The 22497-nt window shown below is 50.8% G+C and overlaps 1 protein-coding gene across 3 annotated transcripts; it reads right to left on the bottom strand.

Annotated features, from left to right (window-relative positions):
* Nucleotides 1-1658: 1658 nt before the first annotated feature.
* INTS4 (integrator complex subunit 4) lies at nt 1659-22435 on the bottom strand. Of its 3 annotated transcripts, none has more exons than XM_032972023.2 (24): nt 22315-22435; nt 21517-21639; nt 19418-19657; nt 17340-17457; nt 17063-17169; nt 16505-16690; nt 16019-16069; nt 15780-15868; nt 15330-15450; nt 14720-14791; nt 14361-14535; nt 13535-13740; nt 12844-12986; nt 11391-11506; nt 10937-11070; nt 10621-10766; nt 9208-9301; nt 8100-8180; nt 7463-7593; nt 6262-6321; nt 5438-5597; nt 4496-4639; nt 2459-2579; nt 1659-2004 (listed from the first exon to the last, which is right to left on the bottom strand). In XM_032972023.2, exons 2-24 carry the CDS (start codon nt 21568-21570, stop codon nt 1787-1789), a joined length of 2967 nt encoding a protein of 988 aa, XP_032827914.1. In that variant the 5' UTR covers nt 21571-21639; nt 22315-22435; the 3' UTR covers nt 1659-1786. The 3 variants fall into 3 exon arrangements, with proteins under 3 accessions (XP_032827914.1, XP_032827917.1, XP_032827913.1); XM_032972026.2 differs by having other exon boundaries at nt 19418-19654; nt 22122-22427; XM_032972022.2 differs by having other exon boundaries at nt 22122-22427.
* Between the last annotated feature and the right edge of the window lie 62 nt (nt 22436-22497).

A 22497-nucleotide genomic window follows, 5' to 3' on the forward strand; every position in this document is an offset into this window, starting at 1 on the left:
TCATTTTCTTCCAATATGTGGTTGTATTTACTCAGATTTGTATTTGATCGTTAATGCTCTGGTTTTATATTTGCGTCAACGTTATTACTTTTGTCGCACCTTGCAAATGAGACTTTCCTCATATCTCGAGTTCTTACCTAGCCAATCAAATTCAACTTGAAACTTGGATATATGATGAAGAGGGTCCAGACGTATAATCTGCAAGGCTGTAATTCTAATGAAGGGACTGGTTTGGAGGTTCAATGGTGGGAATCTCTGGCCAGGTGAAAGTAACACCTGGAGTGGACCCCTAGTATTTAATCTACACGAGCATTAACAAAATACAATTATAAAATTTAATGTAAACTCCTGCTGGAGATTTTATTGAACGGGCGAGGGGACCAGGTGGCCCACTGGGATGGTGAGAATTGACAGGCACGTGACACAGAGAGAAGCGTGGGCAGTACATCGCGTAGGCAATGCCAGATGCCTTCTCAGTGGTGTGCAAATCAAAATGCACATCGCTCACCAATGAATGTGGAATGTACATACACCACGCTTTTGCCAATCCACTGCTGGACGAAAGCCTCCACATGCCGTGCAGGTCACGTGAGTTACTTGACCATGCTTCACCACGCTGGTCAATGCGGACTGGTCAACGTTGAGAGCATAGACGTGATAGCATAGAAGTACATTACAACAATGGATTTTGCTGCATTGCCCGCGGCTGCTCACCACGTAGCCCCACAGCAGCCAATAACCAACCGGAATGTGTCCGATTGCGTCACATCTTGAAAGCTGAACAGAGTTGAACCTGGATGGCGGTTGGACAGGTGCCCACTTTGCCTAAAACAAAAGAGTAATATTTATAATGATAATTATTCCTGCCTCCCCGACTTCCAGCTGCTCTGTCAAGGCGGTCTCGCTCAGCTGCCCGACTGAACCCAGAGGAGCGGCCAGTCGCGTAGCGCGACCTCGTTTAAATGGGAAGGGGGGAGGGGGCATACTCAGGAGGGGGCCATGACACAGGCAATGTTAAACAAACTTGGAACAAATTCTCAGAATGACCAACGGCAAAATCCACCTTTGTCCGTGTGCATTCTGCTCTAGCTCGCACCCTGCGTGTCAACATTGCTGACTTGACGACTCGGTAAATTATTACATTGCAGGACCGTAACATATGGTTTAACGTCTGGGGAGGCCTTAATCCAACAGTGGATTGTTTAAGGTTGATGGTGAACATAACGATTTAGATGGCTCAGCCCCCTCCAGCGCCCCCCACTCTGCCACCACAGGTCTGTAGAGGATGCGCAGTTCACCGTGGTGGCTAGGAGATGTTAACTACATCACCTGGTATACAGGTCATGGGTTCGATCCCGACCCTGACGCCCACTGTATATTTGAAGTTTGCGGTGTCTGTCTCTCTCCGTGGTCGCGTGGATTTTTCTCCGGGTCCTCCGGTTGTTCCCTCCCCATTTAGAAACATGCGTTTAGAGCATTTGGCTGCTATATATTTCCACGTGGAAAGCCACTTCGTCAGGCTATCGTTTGTGGCCGGGTAGCTCCTAAAAACAAGAGCGACACAGCTCCGTGAGCCTTACCTGGTAAAATACAAAATAACGTAGTTTCGATCAATGTCAACGCTCCACTTGCTGTACTGCCATCTCTTGGTCGGGTCATTTAGTATCCCGAGCCTGCAACACCCGGGCATTCCGAAGGAACCTCCCACTCCCCAAGGAAGTATTTGCGGCTGCCCGATGAATCACATCCGCCAGCCCACCGCTGGGCGAGGGTTTCTCCCGGCGGCCTAGCGTCGCGTGGGCTTGGGCATGACGTAGACGCGCACGGGGCGGCACAGCGGCACGGTGCCCTCCACCGGGTTGGCGGGGGGCGGCGGGCCGGGGTCGGCGCTCTCCAGCCAAGCGGCGGGGCTCGGCGAGAGGCACGACGGCGCGGGGCCGACGCCGACCCGGCCGCTGTCGGCGGAGAACGCCAGCATCAGCGACAGCTCGATGTGACACGGCTCTGCGACGGAGAGGGAGGGAGGGAGCATGAGCGAGCGAGCGAGCGAGTGAGCGATGGCGTGGAGGCGTGGAAAGGTACGGGGGAGGCGAGGGGTTCGTCCAGGTCACGGTCACGCGTACAACTGGGATACACAATTATTCAGTCATCGACTAATCTACCAGTAAAAATATAGGTTCAATTTCAGGGCGGATTGAAAATGTGTGTGTGCGTGCGTCATGCCCAGTGTGATTTAGCATCATAATCCAAGTCACACTGGGCGTGGATTTAAGGGAGGGTGTTCCTGCCTTCGGAAGTCAGGATGCAGGGATCGTATGCCATTTTTTTTAAGTGGCCAGAGTAATCGATCCGGATAACAATGGTCGATTATCACTTTGAGTCGACGAAACGACCCAATTGGCTCATCGTCCCAGCTGTAAGCGTGTGCGTGTGTCTTGCCGCGCGTCTTCCCCCTCACCTGTCCACGCGGCGTGAGACATGTACACCTGGGTGATGAGGCGATGTTGTCCCTCGCGGGGATTGCGGAAGTCTCCCGGCCGCGGGTGGATGATCTGGGCCTGACCGTCAGGGTACACCACCTGCACACAGTCCCATCATCCAACATTTGAATGGCGCCACGGTGGCGAGATGTTTACTACCTCACCTGGTATACAGGAAGTCGTGGGTTCGATCCTGACCCCGATGCCTGCATATTTGGAGTCTGCGTGTCTCTCTCTCCATGGTCGTGTGGATTTTTCTCCAGGTCCTCTGGTTTTTCCCTCCACAATTAGAATCAACACCACCACGCGTTTAGAGTATTTGGCTGCTATAAATTCCCACGTGGTAAGCCACTTCATTGAGCTATCATTTGTGGCCAGGTCGCTTCTGAAAAAGAGCTAGAAAGCTCAGTGGGCCTTACCTGGTCAAATAAAAATAGTTTACTTTATTCCATTGCAGCTTAAAGTAAAAAAGCAATACCAAAACAACACATCTCTTCTCGCTCATTATCAATATCGGCATTCATCATTGTGTGACCACTGCTTCGTAACATCGTCAGCTGCGATCTGTCCACTGCCGCTTGAAGGGTTCACCCGAAGCCATCACCATCACTCCTGGCCTCACGAAGTATCATTTCATTGAGCTGCTGCACACGAGGCGATCTCATCTCGCCGTCATCAACCACCAGCCGCCATCCCTTGTAGCGACATGTCGTGCCCAAGTCCACTTACTGTTCTTAGCAGTCAGAATGAGGTCTACAATATTGATGTTTTTATCCGATACAAGTATTCATATTCTTGTCGCTGGTGTTCTCTGCATACTTTTTTACATAATGGGTACGTAAGGAGTTATCCTCCAACCCCACCGACGATTAAATGAATCGTCACGATCCGATATCTGCCTCGGTTGTATTGTTTCTCAATTTTTCCTACCTTGCGCGTGTAGTTTTAGTTTCTCCTTAAGCTTACGCGTAAACCGTAACTGGTCGATTCTTACACGCAGTTTTATGCATGCGTTGCGATCTGAACAATCTCCTTTTAACCGATGAATCGATGCATTGTTACACGTGTGGCAGATATGTTAGCTTAGCACCGTGCGACCCGGCCTGTCCAACTTGAGATTGAAGCTTCGCTCGCGAGAAAATAATTTAAAGTTATTATCATGCACGGCACTATGGTGTTCTAGTGGCGCCACTGGCATGTTTTAATATGTAAATCCAATTATGTGACTAAAGTACTTTAACAAGACTGTTTCCTGGTATTTTTAAAGTGTTTTGCTCACATCCACTACGTTGGACTGGTGTGGCACAGTATGGGACACCCAAGGCACACACGGCTATTTTGTTTTTTGGGTTGTGTCTTCCTCTCAGTGCACAATGCCATTAGTACGCAAATACAATATCATTACTTTCACGTTTTTCAATAACAAAACTACTTGGAATGTGTCCCTATCACCACCGACCATCTAATCAGTCATCATCCGTTTATCCATACAACCATTATCAACAACGCTGCAGTGTGGTTAGGTGGTTGCGTGGTCATTGCAGATTGACCTCTGGGTTCCTGCAGTCCAGCCTTTTGCCGAATGTTATCTGACCTCACCGACTGATAATGTCCCCTGGAGAGTGCATTATCAGTGGTACACTGGCTGCTGAGAGGGGGTGATAATTCCGCTCTTACAAATGTGTGCCGTCATGTGCCTGGTACAGATATGCCAGCAACATTATTGGTACATGAGCGTGTAATTTGTATATAATTTGCAAGACTATTGTAAATAATCGAATCTCAAACATGACCAAAGTTACGATGATGATTGACTCGCCAAACTTGCCTGAAAAGTACCTTCTCCTTTACAGGCTCTATCTCCGGTCGAGAAAGGTCTTCTGACAGCAAAAGGACAGGCCGTTGTATGAGCGCGAGGGACACGGAGACACGCGGACAGCCACGGGGACACGCGCACGGGAGACGCAGGTGAGACGACGTGCGGATACACGGGCCGCGGGCGGCTGCTCACCGACCTGCACGCGCACGGTGCGGTGGGGCTCCGGCACGTTCTCCAACTTGGCGTCCACGTCCAGCGCCAGCACCAGCCCAGCCGTGAAGCGCAGCGGGTTGTCCGACTCGCCCGTCGGCTCCAGGATGGTGGCGCGCGCCTGCCGCACCTGATGCACGTACGTACGTACACGTGCAGTATGTTGAACTTCATTCGTGTCGTGCGTAGCCAAACGCGTCAATCGCGCGGTGAATGGGAAAGGCGGGGGGAAGGGGCTTTAGACGTGACGCACAATGCTGCCAAGCGATTATGTGCTCCATTTGGGCAAAGGGTTCTGTTTTTAGTGTGGTTGACCACACCTTATAAAACATTTGGGCACAATTTGTCAATTAAAATAAATTCTCGGTCATTTTCTGCTGAATATTTTCCCCCACAATTTGTTCCAGTCGTGCTATCGGCGTAGTGTCACGACGTGATGCATCCATTAAGTAAATAAAAAATAGCAATAGGAGTAATCTCACGGAGCAGTGTGCCTTGTTTGTTAGAGAAATGGTCCGTGGAAGTGGATTTTCAACAGACCTTCTTATTTGTGTACATCGTCTGGCCAACACGTTTCCATGCAATCTGCTATAAACTTCTAGCAGGACAGGAAAACCAGAGTTATATCTTTAAATTCTTAGAGCTGAAATTTTGGGCAATCGTTGGCAACCAAGCCGAGATCCTTAACTCCCTACACTTGATAACTCGGTTCAAATACCAGGAGCTCAGCACTGCCAGTACCGGTCGGTTTCCTTACAATGATATTGTTGGCCAATCTCAATTACTGCTGGCCTCTCTCTCTTCCTCTTTCTTCCTATTACACAAAAGCAATGCTTTTCAAATATCCACTTCCAACGGTTGCACCTACCACGCACGCGCACACGCACACACGCACGCACGCACGCGCCAACTCGTCAAACGCGCTCACCTGCGGGGGAAGCTGCATGGGCACGAAGGTGGTGTGCTGCAGGTGCGTGTGCAGGATGCAGATCATCTCGGCCGGCTTGCAGCAAGCCAGGCGCGGCATCGCCTCGAGCAACCGCTCCACAAAGCCGCCCTGCAGACGGCCCAGCTCGGCGTGCAGGCACCTACGAAGCCCGACGATTCGCAGCGGATTAGCCGCGCTCGTGCCCAACAGCGTACCTGTTCAGTTGCCGACTCTACTGGGGTAACGACGACGTAATGAGTTCGTGTAGCACGGTGCTTTTTTGCTCTTGCCAATATACCTCGTTGCCCAGCAGCATTGTTTCACAAGCCTGAAGATGCTGACGAGACACAGAAGGTTCAAAACGGTCCAGAGTTTGCTGCTGAATAAAATTGGTCCGGAAGTGGCCGACGGGCTAATTAATATGTCCATCTACATGTGCAGATACGGATACAAATATTATTTGTATCGCCACCTCCGATGGGCATGGTTGGCTACGTACGGTGCGAAAGAAGCTGAACATACAGATAGAGATGAAGATACAGTGGTCTGCTTAACTACGGTTTTACCTGTAATGCTCTATTAGGATGGGTCTAGCGGGCGTGTCTTGCATTTCGATTCGTACAGGGTGTACAAAACTCCTGTTGTCGCTGCCCACCCACCGTCGCTGCGCTGCCAAATGCATGGCACACCCCCCTCGGTGCCCTTTAATTGGAAGCTTCGCGCACATAACGGCTTCGTCTGAGCGCGAGCCACCGACCGGCGGGCCAGCGAGTAAGGCGTACGCTCACGTGGGGACGCACGGCACGGGCACCGGCAGTCATTACCTCTGGAAGTCTTCCACCTCCTGCAGGAACTTCTCGCATCGGCTTAAGAGTGGCTCCTCCCTGAGAGAGAGGGAAATGAGTACAGGGCAATGAGCATCGACGGCTGCGAGTCGGCGCTCGCCGCACACGACGGGCGACGGACGGTGAAAAAATACACAAAGAGAGAGGGACACTCGATTACCACTGTGCTAGATTTCTCCAAAACATGTGCTTAAACAATAAACATGTAATGCGGGTGACAGTGAAGGTTCTTAACGTGAAAATACTTACGTTGAGCTGTGGCAGTTGATGGTGGTGATAATTGTGACATTGTTCCAATTACGATTACAGTAATGGCACTGATATTATTGCTAACAACGGCATTGATTATGGTGGCAATGTAACGATAAAGATGCTGCAGACATCAAATAATACTGTCAAAGCATAGCTCTGCTCAAAATCATTGTTGGGTAGCATGCATTTCTACTGGCTGAGAGAGTGGTGGATACTCTTAATTCATATGGAAAGGTTTTCCCTGTATGATACTATTGCAGATGAAACTTTTAACGAAAACGAACAGTGTGGTAATAGGATAAACTGAAAGTGATGCTATTCATAATGCAACAGTGTTGATGCCGTTCCTGACGATAATGGTGAAGTCTACATCACTGTTAAGGTGGGTGCTGGGGCTCATGCGATTTGAAAGCGTTTGGATTGATGACGAAAACAGGCATGGAGAATGGGGCACTGGACAACCAGAAATTTGATTTGCAAGCCGGTTGTTCTAAAGTACAGTTGGAGGTAACGGTTTGATGCTCGACCATACTTCCCCACGCCGGTCGATGTGTTTATTGAGCATAGATGTGGTAGCAAAGTACAGTAAAACAATGGATTTGTCTGCACTACACTGCCCTCAACACAGCCCTGAAGCAGCATATAATACCTGCTTTATAAATGGCTCAACTCTGAATCCTGTCGAAAATCCGGCGAGACAGAGGCGCATCGCAGGATAATTGGACACAGGCCAATGGCTGAACATTGGGAGCGGAAAACCGCAGCTTTCACGCGGCCCACTCTGTTCAGTGAGCAATCGCGACCAACGCCACTATCAACCCGAGGACCGCTCATCGATCAACGGATCTCCCGGTCTCCAGAGCGACAACCCAAGCAGACCCGTTTGCCAGGAGGAACACCGCAAACTTTCCAGAGTGTGGCTCCTCACCCCTGGTTGGTGCGTGCCTGGAGGACGAGCTCCAGCGCCTGCGCCTCCAGCCGCGTTTGCCGCACCATCGCCACCTGCAGCGGCTCCAGGCCCCCGAAGAGGAACTCCAGGCGGTAGGTGTGCTCCACGATCTCAACGCCGCAAACGACGACAACACCGCAAACGCAACCCGCTACAATACTTCTTTTCTTTAATCTCTCCCCCCCCCCGCCCAACCACCACACACACACACCGATTATATTTCAACTGTGCTATCGGGTATCGTGTCGTCACCTGGACAACTCTCACGGGAAACGGGAAAGCAGTGCCGAGATCTTTAACGGTGGATGTTAAAAAAACCCGTGGCGTTATTTGAAAATGAGGCAATTAAAAAAGTGTACTTAATTGGGTAAAACCACATGGCAACATCGATGACTATTGGCAAACGATATCTACATGTAAAACATAGCACCTTTGTGACAGTCTTGCGCTATAAGAATGGCATGAATATCAAATGTATCATGACTAAAATTATTCAAGTGTAATATTCTAGCCCCTGTAAAAAAATGTGGAGGAAGTGAGGGGAGGGGGGGAGGGAGGGGAGGGGGGAGGGAGGGGAGGGGAGGGAGAGGAGGGAGGTAGGCAGGGAGGGACTCACCTGGGCGGCTGCATTGGAGGCTGTGCTGTCCTGAGGCAGATACAGGGGGACGGCCATGGACCACACTTTGTCCTGGAGAGCCTGGGGAATGGTGGGTTGAGGGGGGGTGGATGGGTGGCATAGGACTCACTATCACAGGTATGTGCACAATGCTGATTCACTTAGAGCTCTTCCACAGGTAAATTAAGGCCTTTGCACGCTTTGACCATACTTCATCACGCTGGTCTCGTACGGATTGGAGTCCCAGGACTGGTTTAGATATCACTCTCCACCGACGTTAGCCAAAGCTGGGAATCGGACTCGGGTCACCAGGTTCCTAGCACCAAGCACTAACCACTGCACTCCCTCCGATGGGCTCTTTTACTTGGTTATAAAGGACACTTATCAGTGGCCTGAGCAACAGGAATTACCTCAGGGGACCGACGGGCCGCATATCAGATAGGCTTGAAACGATTCACCCATTCACCAATTCTAGGTCACACTTTAAGTCAAGAATAAAAAATGTATTGTCTCATTCCTACCATCAAGTTTGCATGGTTTGTAGTTTTTTTCGACCTCATTTGTACAGTTTTGTTCCAGGAGCCCAGACATAACATGAAGCGTATAAGTTATATAAATTGTCAATCATCTATCACTACGCTCATGGCTCGGTGCAGATGTCCTAAGAGTAAGGATGCACTTTTTTATTATTATTATGCTTGTTTACCTAAAGCTTCACCGGGTCTCTAGACTCTTTTTCCTGCCAAGTTTTCACCGTCAGGGACAATATTGCTGCGTGCAATCGTAATGGAGTAATTTGCAGGTAATTTTTCCGTATTTTGAATGCTTGGTCAATACCTGGCACGTTGTATGGGGGGGTTGGGGAGGTAGCTATGAGAGGAAATCGACGAACCCGGGAGAAACCCACGGAGAACAGGGTGGGGGGGAGGAAAGAACGTACAAACTCCACACGGAGTCGGGCCCAAAGCCAGAAATCGAGTCTTGGCCCTTCTTGCGGCGAGGCACAAGCGATACCACTGTGCAACCGTGCCGCGTTCAAACGGTGCATCGATGCGTTGTGACGTGCATAGTATCGGGCAGGGGGCGTCCTTGCGTGCGTGATCCTCACCTCCGTGAGCAGCAGTTTACACTGCAGGTAAAGCGCAGAGAACTCTGCCGCTCCCGTGAGTTCAGGCTGCAGCTCCCCCAATCGCTTCAGGTCCCTGGAAACGGGCAGAAGAGCAAGAGGGCGCGTCCAACATCTGAGCGCAGGCTGCCTTTTACATCGCAGGCCAAGACGGGAAATACAGCGGACCGTGAGATACCCCCATGAGGATTTTGAGATCAAAATGTAACTGCGTCTTACTACCAAGGCTTACTTCGTGTGTGACCAGGTGAGAGGTCAAGAAGAGACAAGGATAGTCTCAATTGCAAGAGTCACCTGGGTGTTGGAACAGATCTGGCAGGTTATAAATAAGATAAAGGGGCCAACTTGGTCCATATGGCTCGAGAGGGAAAGAGACCTCATAAGAGCTGGAAGGCAGCCAGAAACCAGCGTCAACGTGTGCCCAAGCTCTGTGATCTGCCAACAATTGCCAAATTTAGTCATTTAGCTCTGTGGTATATGCCATAGTTCTCCTGGTGTGCATTCGTGGTGCGCAAGACTGTCCCGTGCATATGCTCGCGATGATCACGTGCGCCATCTCGTGGCGCGCCCTCGTAGTGAATGCTCCAGAGTCAAGACGTGCCCGACTGTGCCCACGTGTTTGTTCGAACGGTGTGTACGAGCTTCCGAGCAGCATTTTAGAGTGTCATAGTGACGTGTGTACTATGCGAGTTGTATCAGTGTGTCCCTTCGTGTGGCGTTTCTAAACTCCAGTTCATACAATCTCCCGCGGCCTTTTTCACGATTACCAATTTGTTTCTCATGCAAGCCACTGCACACTGCACATGCCCGACGGTTGGTATGACGGCAAGCTACACTTGGGGGGCAGGGGTTGCAATTGCTGGAGATGAGAAACGCTGCCCTGGTGCGTGTTTGAACGGCACATGCCCGAATTGAGCAGTCTGGCCCTTATACCCCCCCTCCTTTCCACTCGCACATCTGAGCCGAGCCAGTTCTGGGCCATCGGTGGTGGTATAGGGAGTTTTATCACTGGCTCATTTTCTTACCGAGCCAGAAACAATCCATGAGACGCTGGCGGCCTCAAAACACATCTGTGGCGACTCGGGGCCAAGCAGGGCCGGGGACGGACATAAACAAATGTTCATTGCGTGTGACGCGGGTCAGCACGCCGCGTGGGCGATGCGGCTTCACCGCATCGCCTACGCGCGTCTCCACACCGTTCGATGCGTGCGGCGTTGGAGAAGTGGCTCGGCCTCTGCAGTGGAAAAACACAACCCGGCACCTTCCGAACGGCACGGCTGGGTCGTTGCGGTGGAAAGAAGGAGCTATCATCGGTGGGCATCGTGGCAGGGCACCCAACCGCACCCCCCCCCCCCCCCCCCCCCCGAAGCCGTGCGTGCCGGTGCGCTGCTTCACCGGATGGTGAGCTGCAGCAGGCGCGCCGCTCCGGGCGTGTCTGCTCGGCGCAGCTGCTGCACACGCTCCAGGCTCTGCTGCAGGAAGCGGGCGTCGCCGGCCTCCACGGCCGCGGGGGCCTCGCACATGGAGCCCCGAACGCAGCCCTGCACGCACGCACGCACGCGGCAGGTGCAATGACCGAGGGGTCGCTCGCGTAGGACACGTAGCCCGTACAGGCGAGTGCCGCTCATCATCGTCGTCAGCAGCTGCCGTCACGGATGATCCACTGCCGGACGGAGGCATCCGCCCAAAGCCGGTGTGCGATAGACCTCACCGGCAGGGAGGGCACCAGGTGGGAGAGGCTGTCCCTGAGGTAGGTGTAGTGGCGGAGAGTGTGGTCAGGGAAGAGGGCAGTCATGGTCGGGCAGCTCTGGGCAGCGTTGAACACAAGCAGCAGCACGGCGATGTCTGCCCATGCATCGATTAAGGAACCACGAGACATCCACAACAAACGCAAGCTGCTCGCAACACATGCTCACAAACATAATTAAAAAGATCTGGCTCAAATACGCACGTGCTAAACAATAACACACACACAGACAAAAATCGCGAAAACAGAAAACCTTCATTCTTGATGGAGCATGTGCTGTTAGCGAGCATCCACCGAGGTTGGCACGGCAACATAAGGTTGCCTTCAACAGGTGTGAGGAGAGTTTGACCACATTTGTCTCATCAGCACCGATGTGGTCTACACAGTTGCACCAGATACTCGTGAACAATCGGGATACACGCAGGGTCGTCCATGTCTGGCTCGGGCGTGTCGAAGAATGGGTGAGTGTTGAGCAGCTCGGGCACCAGCGACAGCACGAGCGTGGGGTGGCGGGCGCCCATGTGCTTCAGGCACCTTGCGGGGGACAAGAAGCCAAAGCGCAAAACCACATGCCGGAGATAGTTACGCGTGGGATAATAAATGCCGATGGTAACAATAACGGCGGGTAAACCTTCGACGGCAAACACCCGATGGCCAGCTTTGAGGAATAGGCAACCTGCTCAGGGGCTCGCTGGTTAAGGGCCCTGACCCCGGCCCCTCAATATGCAGTGGGACTCTGTGAACAGGACCTAGACCCCAAGGTGTCCTTGGACCCGTTGGTGCTGCCCCGGCTGCCCCTGGGACCTATCAGTGGTGATGCTGGGTCCCGGCTCCTGCGTCTCTCTTGCCTCGTTCGTGTTTCCCCCCAACCCGACCTTATATCCTCTTGTGCTTTCCCACACACGAGCCGAATTCATTGCTCCACCTTAATGGCGGACTCCCTGATACCCAATCCTTATTCTTGACCACCAGTCATCACCCTTCCTAAATGACTTGCCCTGCCCAAGTACATACAACTGGCATATGTTCTCTAACCTACGTGTTCCTCTTTCTGGCTCTCAATGCGTACGTATCAAGTCTCAAGGAACACCCTTGCAACGCAAGGTTCTTCACAGTGTTGAGTGTGTCATGGCCTTGCAATGGATTGCCACGTTGTTGGTTGTTGTTGTTGTTTACATTGGAAATCACCAAATCAGAACTATTTATTGCAGTGCACCTACTGCCCATGGTTCAGGTCTTATGTCAGGGTTCAGCTCCAAAAGTTGTCTTTATTAACAGCCTTTCTATGAGAAAAACGCAGAAAACTAATAACTATCATAGCTTATGATTATCATTTCATTTATGGTGGGCAGGTGGGGGGGGGGGGTGTTTACCAAGTGGTGTGCATGAGCCTGTTATTGCTACGTAAACTCATTTGGTAAATCCCCCCCCCACCTACCCCAAAAGTAGACTTGCCCTTGTCTGCGCGACAAGGCAAACGTCTCTGTGCCTCTGTTTATTGGGATTCCCTCTCAATTTCTTGGGTTTTTCCCCCAAGGTTATCCAGTCGGGGTCCCGCTCATTAGAACCCGTTCGCGTTGACGGGTACGCTCAGTGTCATTTTAAGTGTGCACTCCTCCTTGCTTCGTTGCACTGTTTTCAGTTTGTGGCTACAACGCCAAAGTTCAGGTGAGAACTACAGCTTTGTTGGCCAGTGCTTTGCCGACTGACCCTTTGCCGCAACGCATTACAAAATAAGGCCTTTACATTTTTCCTCCGCAATTCACTGTGAGTGCGTCCGCGGCTTTGAGGGTATGAGCGTGCATGCTTACGGACGGGAAAACGCGACGGGGTGGCAACTAGTGGGGTGACTGTGGCCGGGCGACACTCACGTCCAGATGGAGTCGCGGTCCGACGGGTACTTGGTCAGGTTCTTGAGCAGCTCCACGAGCGCCATGTGGACGCCGGACTTGGTGGCCACGCTCGTATAGCACAGCAGCTCCTGCAGTGCCTCCCGGATGTCCCGCGACGAATCCTGGAGCGAAGCACACGCACACGCACACATGTGCGTGAGAAATATATGCTTAATCTGGAGTACATAGTCTTGACCTATCACAATAATTTTCAGCTCTTCGTCAGTTCACTGATGGATGATGGCCACCCCATGCCATGTCGGTCACGGGGGTTGTTTGACCATAATTCACCACGGTGGCCAGTGCTGGTTGGTGCAAATACAGACCGTAGATGCCAGAGCACAGAAGTACAGCACACTGGATTGTGCTGCACTGCCCTCTGCTGCCCATCATGTAGCCCTGCAGCCTGAAGATATAACCTGTTTGTGTGTGGTGGCCACACCATCCAAGCACTACTCCACTCAACCCTGTGAAGCTTGGGCAAGGCCGCAAAAAGGTTTTTGAAGGCCCAGGGCAAAATGGAAAATGAGGCCTCCCTTGAGAAGCCCTCTCGGCCCAATGAAGTCTGACACTCGGGACAAACAGTTCCACATGCCCCCCCTCCCCTCTCACTGCGACAGGAGTTGACGACACAGCTGTCACTCGCCGACTCCGGCGATTGTGTGCGAACCTCAAGCACAGCGAGCACGGTGCCGAGCTGGTCGTCGCGCAGCGTGATGTTCGTGGAGATGCGGCGCAGCGCGTGGATCGACTGCAGCCGCACGTCCTCGATCTCGTCGTTGAACATGTCCACGAGGAAGTCGAGGCACTTGGTAGCGAAGGAGCGCGAGGTGAGCGCCAGGGAGCACAGCGACTCCACGCCCGCCATGCGCACCTCTGCGAGCACCGGTGGTCACAACCATGCACACAAAGACAAAAATCCCCCGTATAGCCTTAACAGAATGTTGGGGGAAGTGCTGTTAGCGTGCACCTATGAAGGCCGACATGGCACACGAGGGCACCAGCACCCACGCTCAGCCGCCTTTATTTCCTGAGTGGCGATGTTTACACACCACACCAGGAACTAAATTAACGCTGAGTCGACCTAGGAGAAGCCAAGGACCGGTTCAGATAATCATCACTGGTGTTGGCCGTGAACAGGAATCTAACCCAGGTCGCCGGGTTCGTAGCACAGCGCGTGAACTGCTACATTACCGCTCCCCACAAATGCACACAATGTGCACACAATGTGCACACAATATGCACACACACAAAGCACGACGCTTTCACGCATATTCCGACAATAATGGCCGTGAAACTGGGTGTGGCTCGTAGTGTGCTCCCCCAACTTTCGAGAGGCAGGATGTGGGGGCTGCCAGCATCTTTAAACAGGCCTGAGTAATCGCCCGCAACAACAACAAAAATCAGTCAATACCAATTGAAGTTAATACATCGACGTGAGCGACCTTAATGTGCCAACTCCAGCTTCGTGCGTGTATGCGTGCGTGCACGCGTACCGTACAGCTCGTCCTCCAGGCCGTGAACGAGGGCCCCGCACGCGCCCTGGTTGATGAGGCTCACGGCGTCGGTGCTGAGCTCCTCGCGGGGCGCATCGTCCGCCCACTTGCGCCCCGACGAGAACTCGCCCGACGTGAAGAGCTCCCGTGAGCGCTCGTGGGCGCTGCGCTTGCGCTGGAGAGAGAGAGACGATGCGTGCACCAAGGCGGCGCGGTGAGCGCGCGAGCCACACCACGTGTTGCCTCCGATGTTTGTTCGGGATGCGCACGTCCTCAAGACAGCGATACAGCGGTAGTGACAAACCACGCGTTATTCATTCAGGGTGTGCGGGAACTAGAAGTGTAGTTCCAGGCCTTACCCTGAGATCCGACATGAGCTTTTTATCCAAAGTCTGCTCCAGAAATTTCTCGCTCACATTCTGCATTGTTCCCTGTATGGACGATATCAACAAGGTAGAAAAATACGTTATACAATTCAAAGTGTCACCTGTGCCATTGGCATCAAGTAGGTTAGGTAAATCCAAGTATATTGCTAAAATCCTTGGACAACCCTGGAAGTCGAATGCATGTAGAATATAAAAATACATCTATTTTCCCAGTTATATTCCGATTGTGCTGTCAGTGACAAGTTACGAGACAAATAATCCATTTGAATTTCTCGAAGGACAATGCAACCCTGCATGTTAGAGAATGGCCAAAGGAAATGGATATCACACAGCTACCCCTAAGATCCCTTCAAGAGACATCTGGACCACACAGTAGGGGGCAACTGCGTGTTTTTATTCCAGCTGGAATTTAGCGAAATTGCAGAACCAAACTGCACTCGCTTCAACAAACTCACGAGACCACTGCACTTGAGAAACCAGTTTAATCACATGCGGCTACCAGGATTCTAAGGCAGCTCAATGCTCTGACCTCCGAGTGACCTCGTGCAGAATCGCCGTTCAATAAACGATGACGCAAACTCACCAGCATCTTGGCAGCCTGCACTCGGACGAGCAGAGAACCGTCGCTCACCACCTGGCAGACCTTGCCAAAAGCGTCGTCCACCAGACGGATCTCCTCATTAGAGGAAGGAACCGGCACCACACTGTGGAGTGGCAAAGTTTGGTACAATATTACCAAAACAACGTGTACACAAGGCTGAGTATCTCACACCTACAATTAAATGGAAACTAAAAAAAACGAACAGCTCTTTATTTTTGCAGATCAGTTCGAAAAACCTTGCTTCCCTGGCTGCCTCGCATGAGCTTGAAGCTTTGCCAATGAGAAAATATCTGAAAGTTACGGTCAAGCACTCCACCACAACGTTTTCTAACGACGTCACGTTCATGATGTATGCAAGATGCACGGGAGTAATGTTACAGAGATGTAACCTCGAGTGCTATCATGATGTGCTTCACGTGGCCTTGACTTTACCTTTCAGGGTAAATCTGGCTGATAACACAGATGAGTCTCACAGCCGCTGACCGGACCTGTTCATAGTCGTCAGACAGAGCCTGGCAAGTCTACGCAAGAGTAAACACACAGGTGGATTAGGCAAACACAAGTATAATACACACACACATGCAAGGCTCTTGAACAGAATTAGTGTTACACTTTCAGAAAATGTGCATAAACGCAATTAGAATGTTATGGCGAGGGCATCTGTCTCCCACCTGCTGATAGACGCTCTGGTCCAACTTCACGCCACGGTCGTGCAGCTGCAACTGAACAATCAGAAATAAACATTCGGCCTGAGCTACGATACCGTTTTACAAAGACCAAAAGATGGTGCATGAGGATATTCAAACTACAGCAACCATACACATAAGTAGGAAAACTGACAAATTACATGAATTATAGGACTGTAGTCCAAATCTAAATAGCCTTAAATCTGCACGATTCCAAAGTGATGCTCTGAATTCACAACAGTTTGTGTTCCCACCAGTGGTGACAGACATCTAAACTGGTCCTGGGCACAACCTGCCTTCAACCTGTACTGACCAGTGTCATCACATATGCTTAAACAACCCCCATGACCAACACAGCACAGAGAGGTAGATTGCCCAAGAGATGTAAAATATTATTATAAATGACAATGATTGCGATGTTGATAATGTCCCTGATAATGATGATGGAAAAAAAGATTAATCTTTACTAACCATGGCATTGATGGCACTGGTCCGGACCCTGGCATCCTGGTCAGTGAAGGAATCTCCCAAAATCCTTTGCACATCCCGCGGTGCAGCCCCATCACCCTCCTTCACAACTGGCTGGGAAGGCTCCCCAGACAGGCCAATCAGCTGTAGACATTTGCTCCGTACACCATGGTAGGAGTCGGTGAGAAACTGCAAAAAAAAACATCCACAAAAAAATATTGTTTTTGAACAGAAAGCCACATGTGTTTTCAATAATTACAACTGTCATGAATGTAACACCTACAGTGGTTCTACTACACTATGCATATCCACCGTCGGTTGATAGAATTTCAAGGCGGACTTGTCCTGTGCTATTTACTACTACGTTTAAATGCTCTGCAGAATTCCATTTATGAGTGTTATCACCACCTCCTTTCTTCTGATAATTCTCATCCTGTGTCATTAAGCAAAAATTCACCAACACATTCTGCAGCATCGTCGTTTCACATTTACATCAAAACCGGCACATCAGCTCGCTCGCTCGCTTGCTACCCGCCGTCACATGCTGGAGTGATGTCACACCTTGCAGGCGACATCGATAAGCCTTGCCCGCAGGGCGCTGGCCTCAGACTGCAGGGAGCCTAGTGCCTGCAGGGAGTCCAACAGCTGGGCTCTCACCTGGTGTGACTCTGGTGGGAGGAGGGGGGGTGAAGGGCAGTCAGGTGATGGGCAAAAGGGCTAGGAGTGAGAAAGGCACCCCTTTAAGCCACAACTAAAACCACTAAAAGCACTGGACCAATAACACCAATAATAGCACCGCACCAAGGTGACAAGTGATACAATGAATACAAGCACTGACTCTCAGAGTTGAGCGCGTTGATGACGTCATCGAGGACTGAATCGGGGGTGAAGCCAGGGGTCTTGGTGAGCAGCCCGAGCAGCGATGCAATCTTCAGGCGCACAGAGCTCTCCGACTCCTGCAGTGGCATGCGAATGCACACGGACACATGTAGAGAATGCGCCAAAGATTTGTTTATCTTGTGCAAAATTTCAGACATCATGTGCAACAACGTGCGGTACAACCTGAAAAGACATTAGAGAGCTATACAGCACAACCACGAAAACTTACGGAGTAGTAATCTGGACTTAAAAGTTGATATTAATTCATCCACATGGAGCAGTAGTGCTTCACAGCAAGAAGAGCCTGGGTTTGATTACTCCGGCACATTTCTGTGGAGAGTTTGTATGTTCTCCCCCTATTCTATATGGTTTCCTCTGGGCTCTCTAGTTTCCTTCCATAGCTAAAAATATACAATGTGACCGGTATTGGCCAAGCATCCCAATATAGAGCCCTCCTGAAAGGGAGTCTTAGGACTCAGTGTGGCTTTCCTGGGTAAATAAAGCTGTTATAAACGTCTCTTGTACAATCAGCAGTCCCCTTGCTTAATCTCCTTCCATTCCTCTCTTAAATCTCACCTCTTCTCTACTGCCCGATCTCTTCCCTCCCCTTGCCCCTCCACTCCTTCCCCTCCCTCCCTTTTCCTGATCCCCAAGTACTGTCTATCGCTCTCACTCATTCCTTAATCCTACCATCTAAATATTTATATTCTTTCGATTTAAAGCTTTCGTGACTGCAATGATTCATCTTCTTTGGTTCTTTCGGTAAAGTCACGTAGAATGAGAATAAAATAATAAATTGATAAAATAAAATAACACAATAATATTCTCACGACGTTTCGGCCACAACACAAGCGGCCTTCATCAGGTGAAGGGGCGAGACTGTCTGGTAGGACAGCGCTGGAGTGAAAGAGCCACGTTCAGATCACGGCCTTTAAGCTGTGTGAGAGGAACAAAGCACCCTCAAATTCCAGCACCACGGATAGCTTAGAGTCGCGGCATCTCTTCATAAATTTGAGGGCGCTTTGTTCCTCTCACACAGCTTAAAGGCCGTGATCTGAACGTGGCTCTTTCACTCCAGCGCTGTCCTACCAGACAGTCTCGCCCCTTCACCTGATGAAGGCCGCTTGTGTTGTGGCCGAAATGTCGTGAGAATATTATTGTGTTATTCTATTTATATTCTGTCATGGTTTTTCAAGCTAGGTCGACGCTTTGATTGAAGGCACTCTATAAATAAATAGATTCTTATTAATAATGCGACTACCATTGTGCGGTGGTGAGATCTTCAACTGCCTTGCCTGGTATACAGGATGTGGTTGGTTCGATCCTGACCCTGACGCCTGCTGCATATTTGGAGTTTGCGGTGTTCTCACCGTGGTCACGTGGATTTTTCTCCGGTTCCTCCGGTTTTTCCCTCCACATTTAGAAACATGGGATTAGAGTATTTGGCTGCTATACATTTCCATGTGATAACAGGCACACTTCAATTGGGCTATTATTTGTGGCCAGGTCGCTTCTGAAAAAGAGCTACACATCTCAGTGGGCCTAATCCGGTAAAACAAAATAAAAAATAGTTTTAGTTTAGTTGAGTATCATACCTGTAAACCCCTTATCAGTGCCTACTTTATTACAGACAAATCCAGATCTTATTGCTCACCCCGTGCCCTTATCAATTTCAACATTAATCCTACAAAGTCCCATCATAAGGGAGAAACACAAACAAATCGACACTTTTTATTTTTGCCCGTTTTGAAACGGCGTACTCAGATTGTAAATGTTGTGGCTTTTGCTCTCCAACACACGAGTGTGCTGTACTAAGAACGCATTGGCACATTCTGTTTCCGTAACAAACCTCACTAATTGGCTGTGTCGGACGTGGCGGGTTTAACAACACTTTTAGATATTTACGTGACCTAACCCAAAAAAACCTCTATGATATTGAAACGGCCATATGGACCCGCAAACTCAATTTCCCCTGCAGAAGAACACGGTGTAAACAACCGTCCGGGTGGACACGAGGCGCGAGCGCGCCGGCATTGCCTTGTAGTAGTGGTCGAGCAGGATCCGCAGCACGCCCTCGGCGCTCTCGGCTTCCACGGGGCGGCGGGCGAAGTGCAGCAGCAGGTTGAGCGCCTCGGCGGGGCCGCGCGCCCGCGACAGCTCCACGTGCAGCGCCGCCGACTTGCTGGGCTTGCTGAGCCGCAGGCGTTTGGCGGCGGCGGCAGCGGCGGCGGAGGAGGAGGCGGCGGCGGAGGAGGAGGAGGCGGCACCCTCGTCCTGCTGGCAGCGCGGGACAACGGCAAAAAAAAAGCACGGTCACACCAAAAAACGAAAAGCCGTCCATAGAAAAATTGTAATTGCTTGAAAGGAGGGAATTAATTGATGGATCGATGCCGATTTTTATACAGGCATGCATTGTCACCGGATCTGAGTAGGTGTGCAAATTTTGGAATTGATTGGACAACAGGAAGTAAACTAAACTATTGATTACAACATTATACCACGGCAAACGCAAGTGAAGTTACAAACACACAGTTGGCATGCCGTGTCGAGCCATGCGGTTTAACCCCGTATTCTTGTGCGGGGAGATTGAGTTTTCAGGTCCATACGGCGCACAGCTGTTCCATTATGGGCAACAACAAAAACGTTGTCTATTTATTTGCGTTTCTTTCGTTGTGTTGGGACTTTATAGGGTGAACATTGAGATCTATAAGGGGCACGGGGTGACCAATAATGTCCCCGAGTTGGTCTGTAATAAGGCTGGGCACTGACAAGGGGTTGACAGCTGTGCTGCGAGTAGGCGTTTAAAGGCCCCAGCAGGGTGGCCGAAAAAACCACCACGCAACCCAGCCAACTAATTTGAGGCTGAGTCAACCTAGGGGTGGGGGGGTATAACCGGTTCAGATAATCGTCACCGGTGTTGACACCGTGAGCGGGAGTCGAACCCAGGTTCCGCCAACCGTTCTGGCTCAAATTCTGCTTCGTTAATTCCCAGATATCGGCCAGGTCTGGCGCATTGCGGTGGTCACGGGCAAGTTGTTGGTTACAGAGCCTTTGTTCGATCCACTGCTGGATTGCGGCCTCCCCACGCCTTGTCGCGGTCAATGTAGTGATTTGACCATACTTCACCACACTGGAAATATGTAGGCAACTGTATTGATCATACTGTACTCGAAGTCAACATTCGTCCCCCGATCAATGGAGCGTGGGGAGGGGTGGGGCAGCGTTCAAAGCCCATTCACAGGCGTGAGCCAGTGGAGGAAATTCCACGTTCACATGGCGGGGCCGAGTAAATCCGTGGGGTGGTGGGGGGGGGGAATCCCTTCTAGATTTGAAGCTTTCGTGACTGCAAGGATCCATACTCTTTGGTTCTATTCGGTAAAGTCACGTAGGTAAAAAATAAAACAAAAATCACGCCATTTCGGCCACAACACAAGCGGCCTTCATCAGGTGAAGGGACCAGACTGTCTCGAAGACAGCGCTGGAGTGAACACAGCTAAGCTCAGACCGCGACCTTTAAGCTGTGTGAGAGGAATCAAGGTTCCTTGACAAAGGAATTAGCATAAAAATTATGCCAATTAAATGCAAATGTTTTATGCTAATTCCTTTGTCAAGGCACCTTGATTCCTCTCACACAGCTTAAAGGTCGCGGTCTGAGCTTAGCTGTGCTCACTCCAGCGCTGTCCTCGAGACAGTCTGGTCCCTTCACCTGATGAAGGCCGCTTGTGTTGTGGCCGAAACGTCGTTATTTTTGTTGTTTTATTTTTTTACCTACGTGACTTTACCGAATAGAACCAAAGAGTATGGGGGGGGGGGGGAATCCCTCTTGAATATAACTGCACACACCTGCGCAGTCGACAATTGAAAGCAACGCATAACGGCGACTTGGGCGCATAATGAAAGTTGTGTAAACACAACGAATAAAGATCGATGAGAACGACAAGAATGAACATCGGATGCAACGACCACTCCAGCGCCAACACGCGCGCCGCGCCTCGAGTGCTAAACGATTCGAGCGGAGCAGCTCCCCACACACGCGGCGTGTGGACGTAGCGAAGGCGAACGAGGTTCGTCTTCGCGACGACCACTGAGACATCGCGGATCGGTTTCGTTCCCCGACGACCGAGAGCCGCGCGAACCTGCGCGGATTTGCTGAACTCCTCGTAGACTCGTTTCTTCAAGTGAGCGGCCATCGCCAAAAACAGCCGCTTGGCTTTAGTCGCTCGGCCTCTGTGACGATGCCGCCACTGTCGCCATGTTGCCTAGGGAATTTTGGAGGGGGGGTTAAACGCCGCCATATTGCGTAGGGAAAATGGAAGGGATTAAATATCGCCGCCATATTACGTATGAAAAATGGGGGAAGGGGGTTAAATACCGCCGCCATCTTGCGTAGGGAAAGTGGGGGTTAAACGCCGCTATGGCCTCGAGCGTGCGTCGAGTTCTGATGACGCCATGCCCGTCCCTCCACCCTCACTTTTTCTTCCCCCTTAGTAAGATGGCCGCCATCAACTCCCCCACGTCCGAAGGGCCCTTCGCTCACTCGATAATCTCTATTGACACTGGAGGGCGAATCCGATTAACCACAAAGCTTTTTATTTATCCCACAGCTCACATATGTCCAGTTGGGGCACGGGGTCTGAACGTTATGACAAACAATGCAAAATACACGATAGGAGTATAAAGTATAGGAAATGTAAACAAATAACGTTTTTGTTACAAATAAAGCTCTATATATTTATCTTACCAAGTAAAGCCCATCGAGCTATTCGCTTGTTTTTTTCAGAAGCGACCTGGCCACAAATAATAACTCAACGAAACGGCCTATCGTGTGTGCATTTACATATCACGACGCAATGCCCCATCCGCAAAAACGGAGACATCAATCACAGCGGCGATACACCGCTGCTCCTGACGCGCTCGTCGTCTGGCTTGACCACCTGAATGTGAAATTGTAGTCGTCGCTCTGCAGCCGTACGAAAGAAAGATAAGAACAATCCCCTGGCCCTGTTAAATTAAAATTGGGTACTTAACCAGAGCCTCCCATTCATTCAGCACTGCTGGAATCCACGCTCTCAAATCCCTACAGCAGATAAGCGCGCCGCCCGCGCCTCGCCATCCCC

Source organism: Petromyzon marinus, chromosome 47, assembly GCF_048934315.1.
Source record: "Petromyzon marinus isolate PM22_M1 ecotype Great Lakes invasive population chromosome 47, UKy_Petmar_22M1.pri1.0, whole genome shotgun sequence".
Taxonomy (NCBI): Eukaryota; Metazoa; Chordata; class Hyperoartia; order Petromyzontiformes; family Petromyzontidae; genus Petromyzon; species Petromyzon marinus.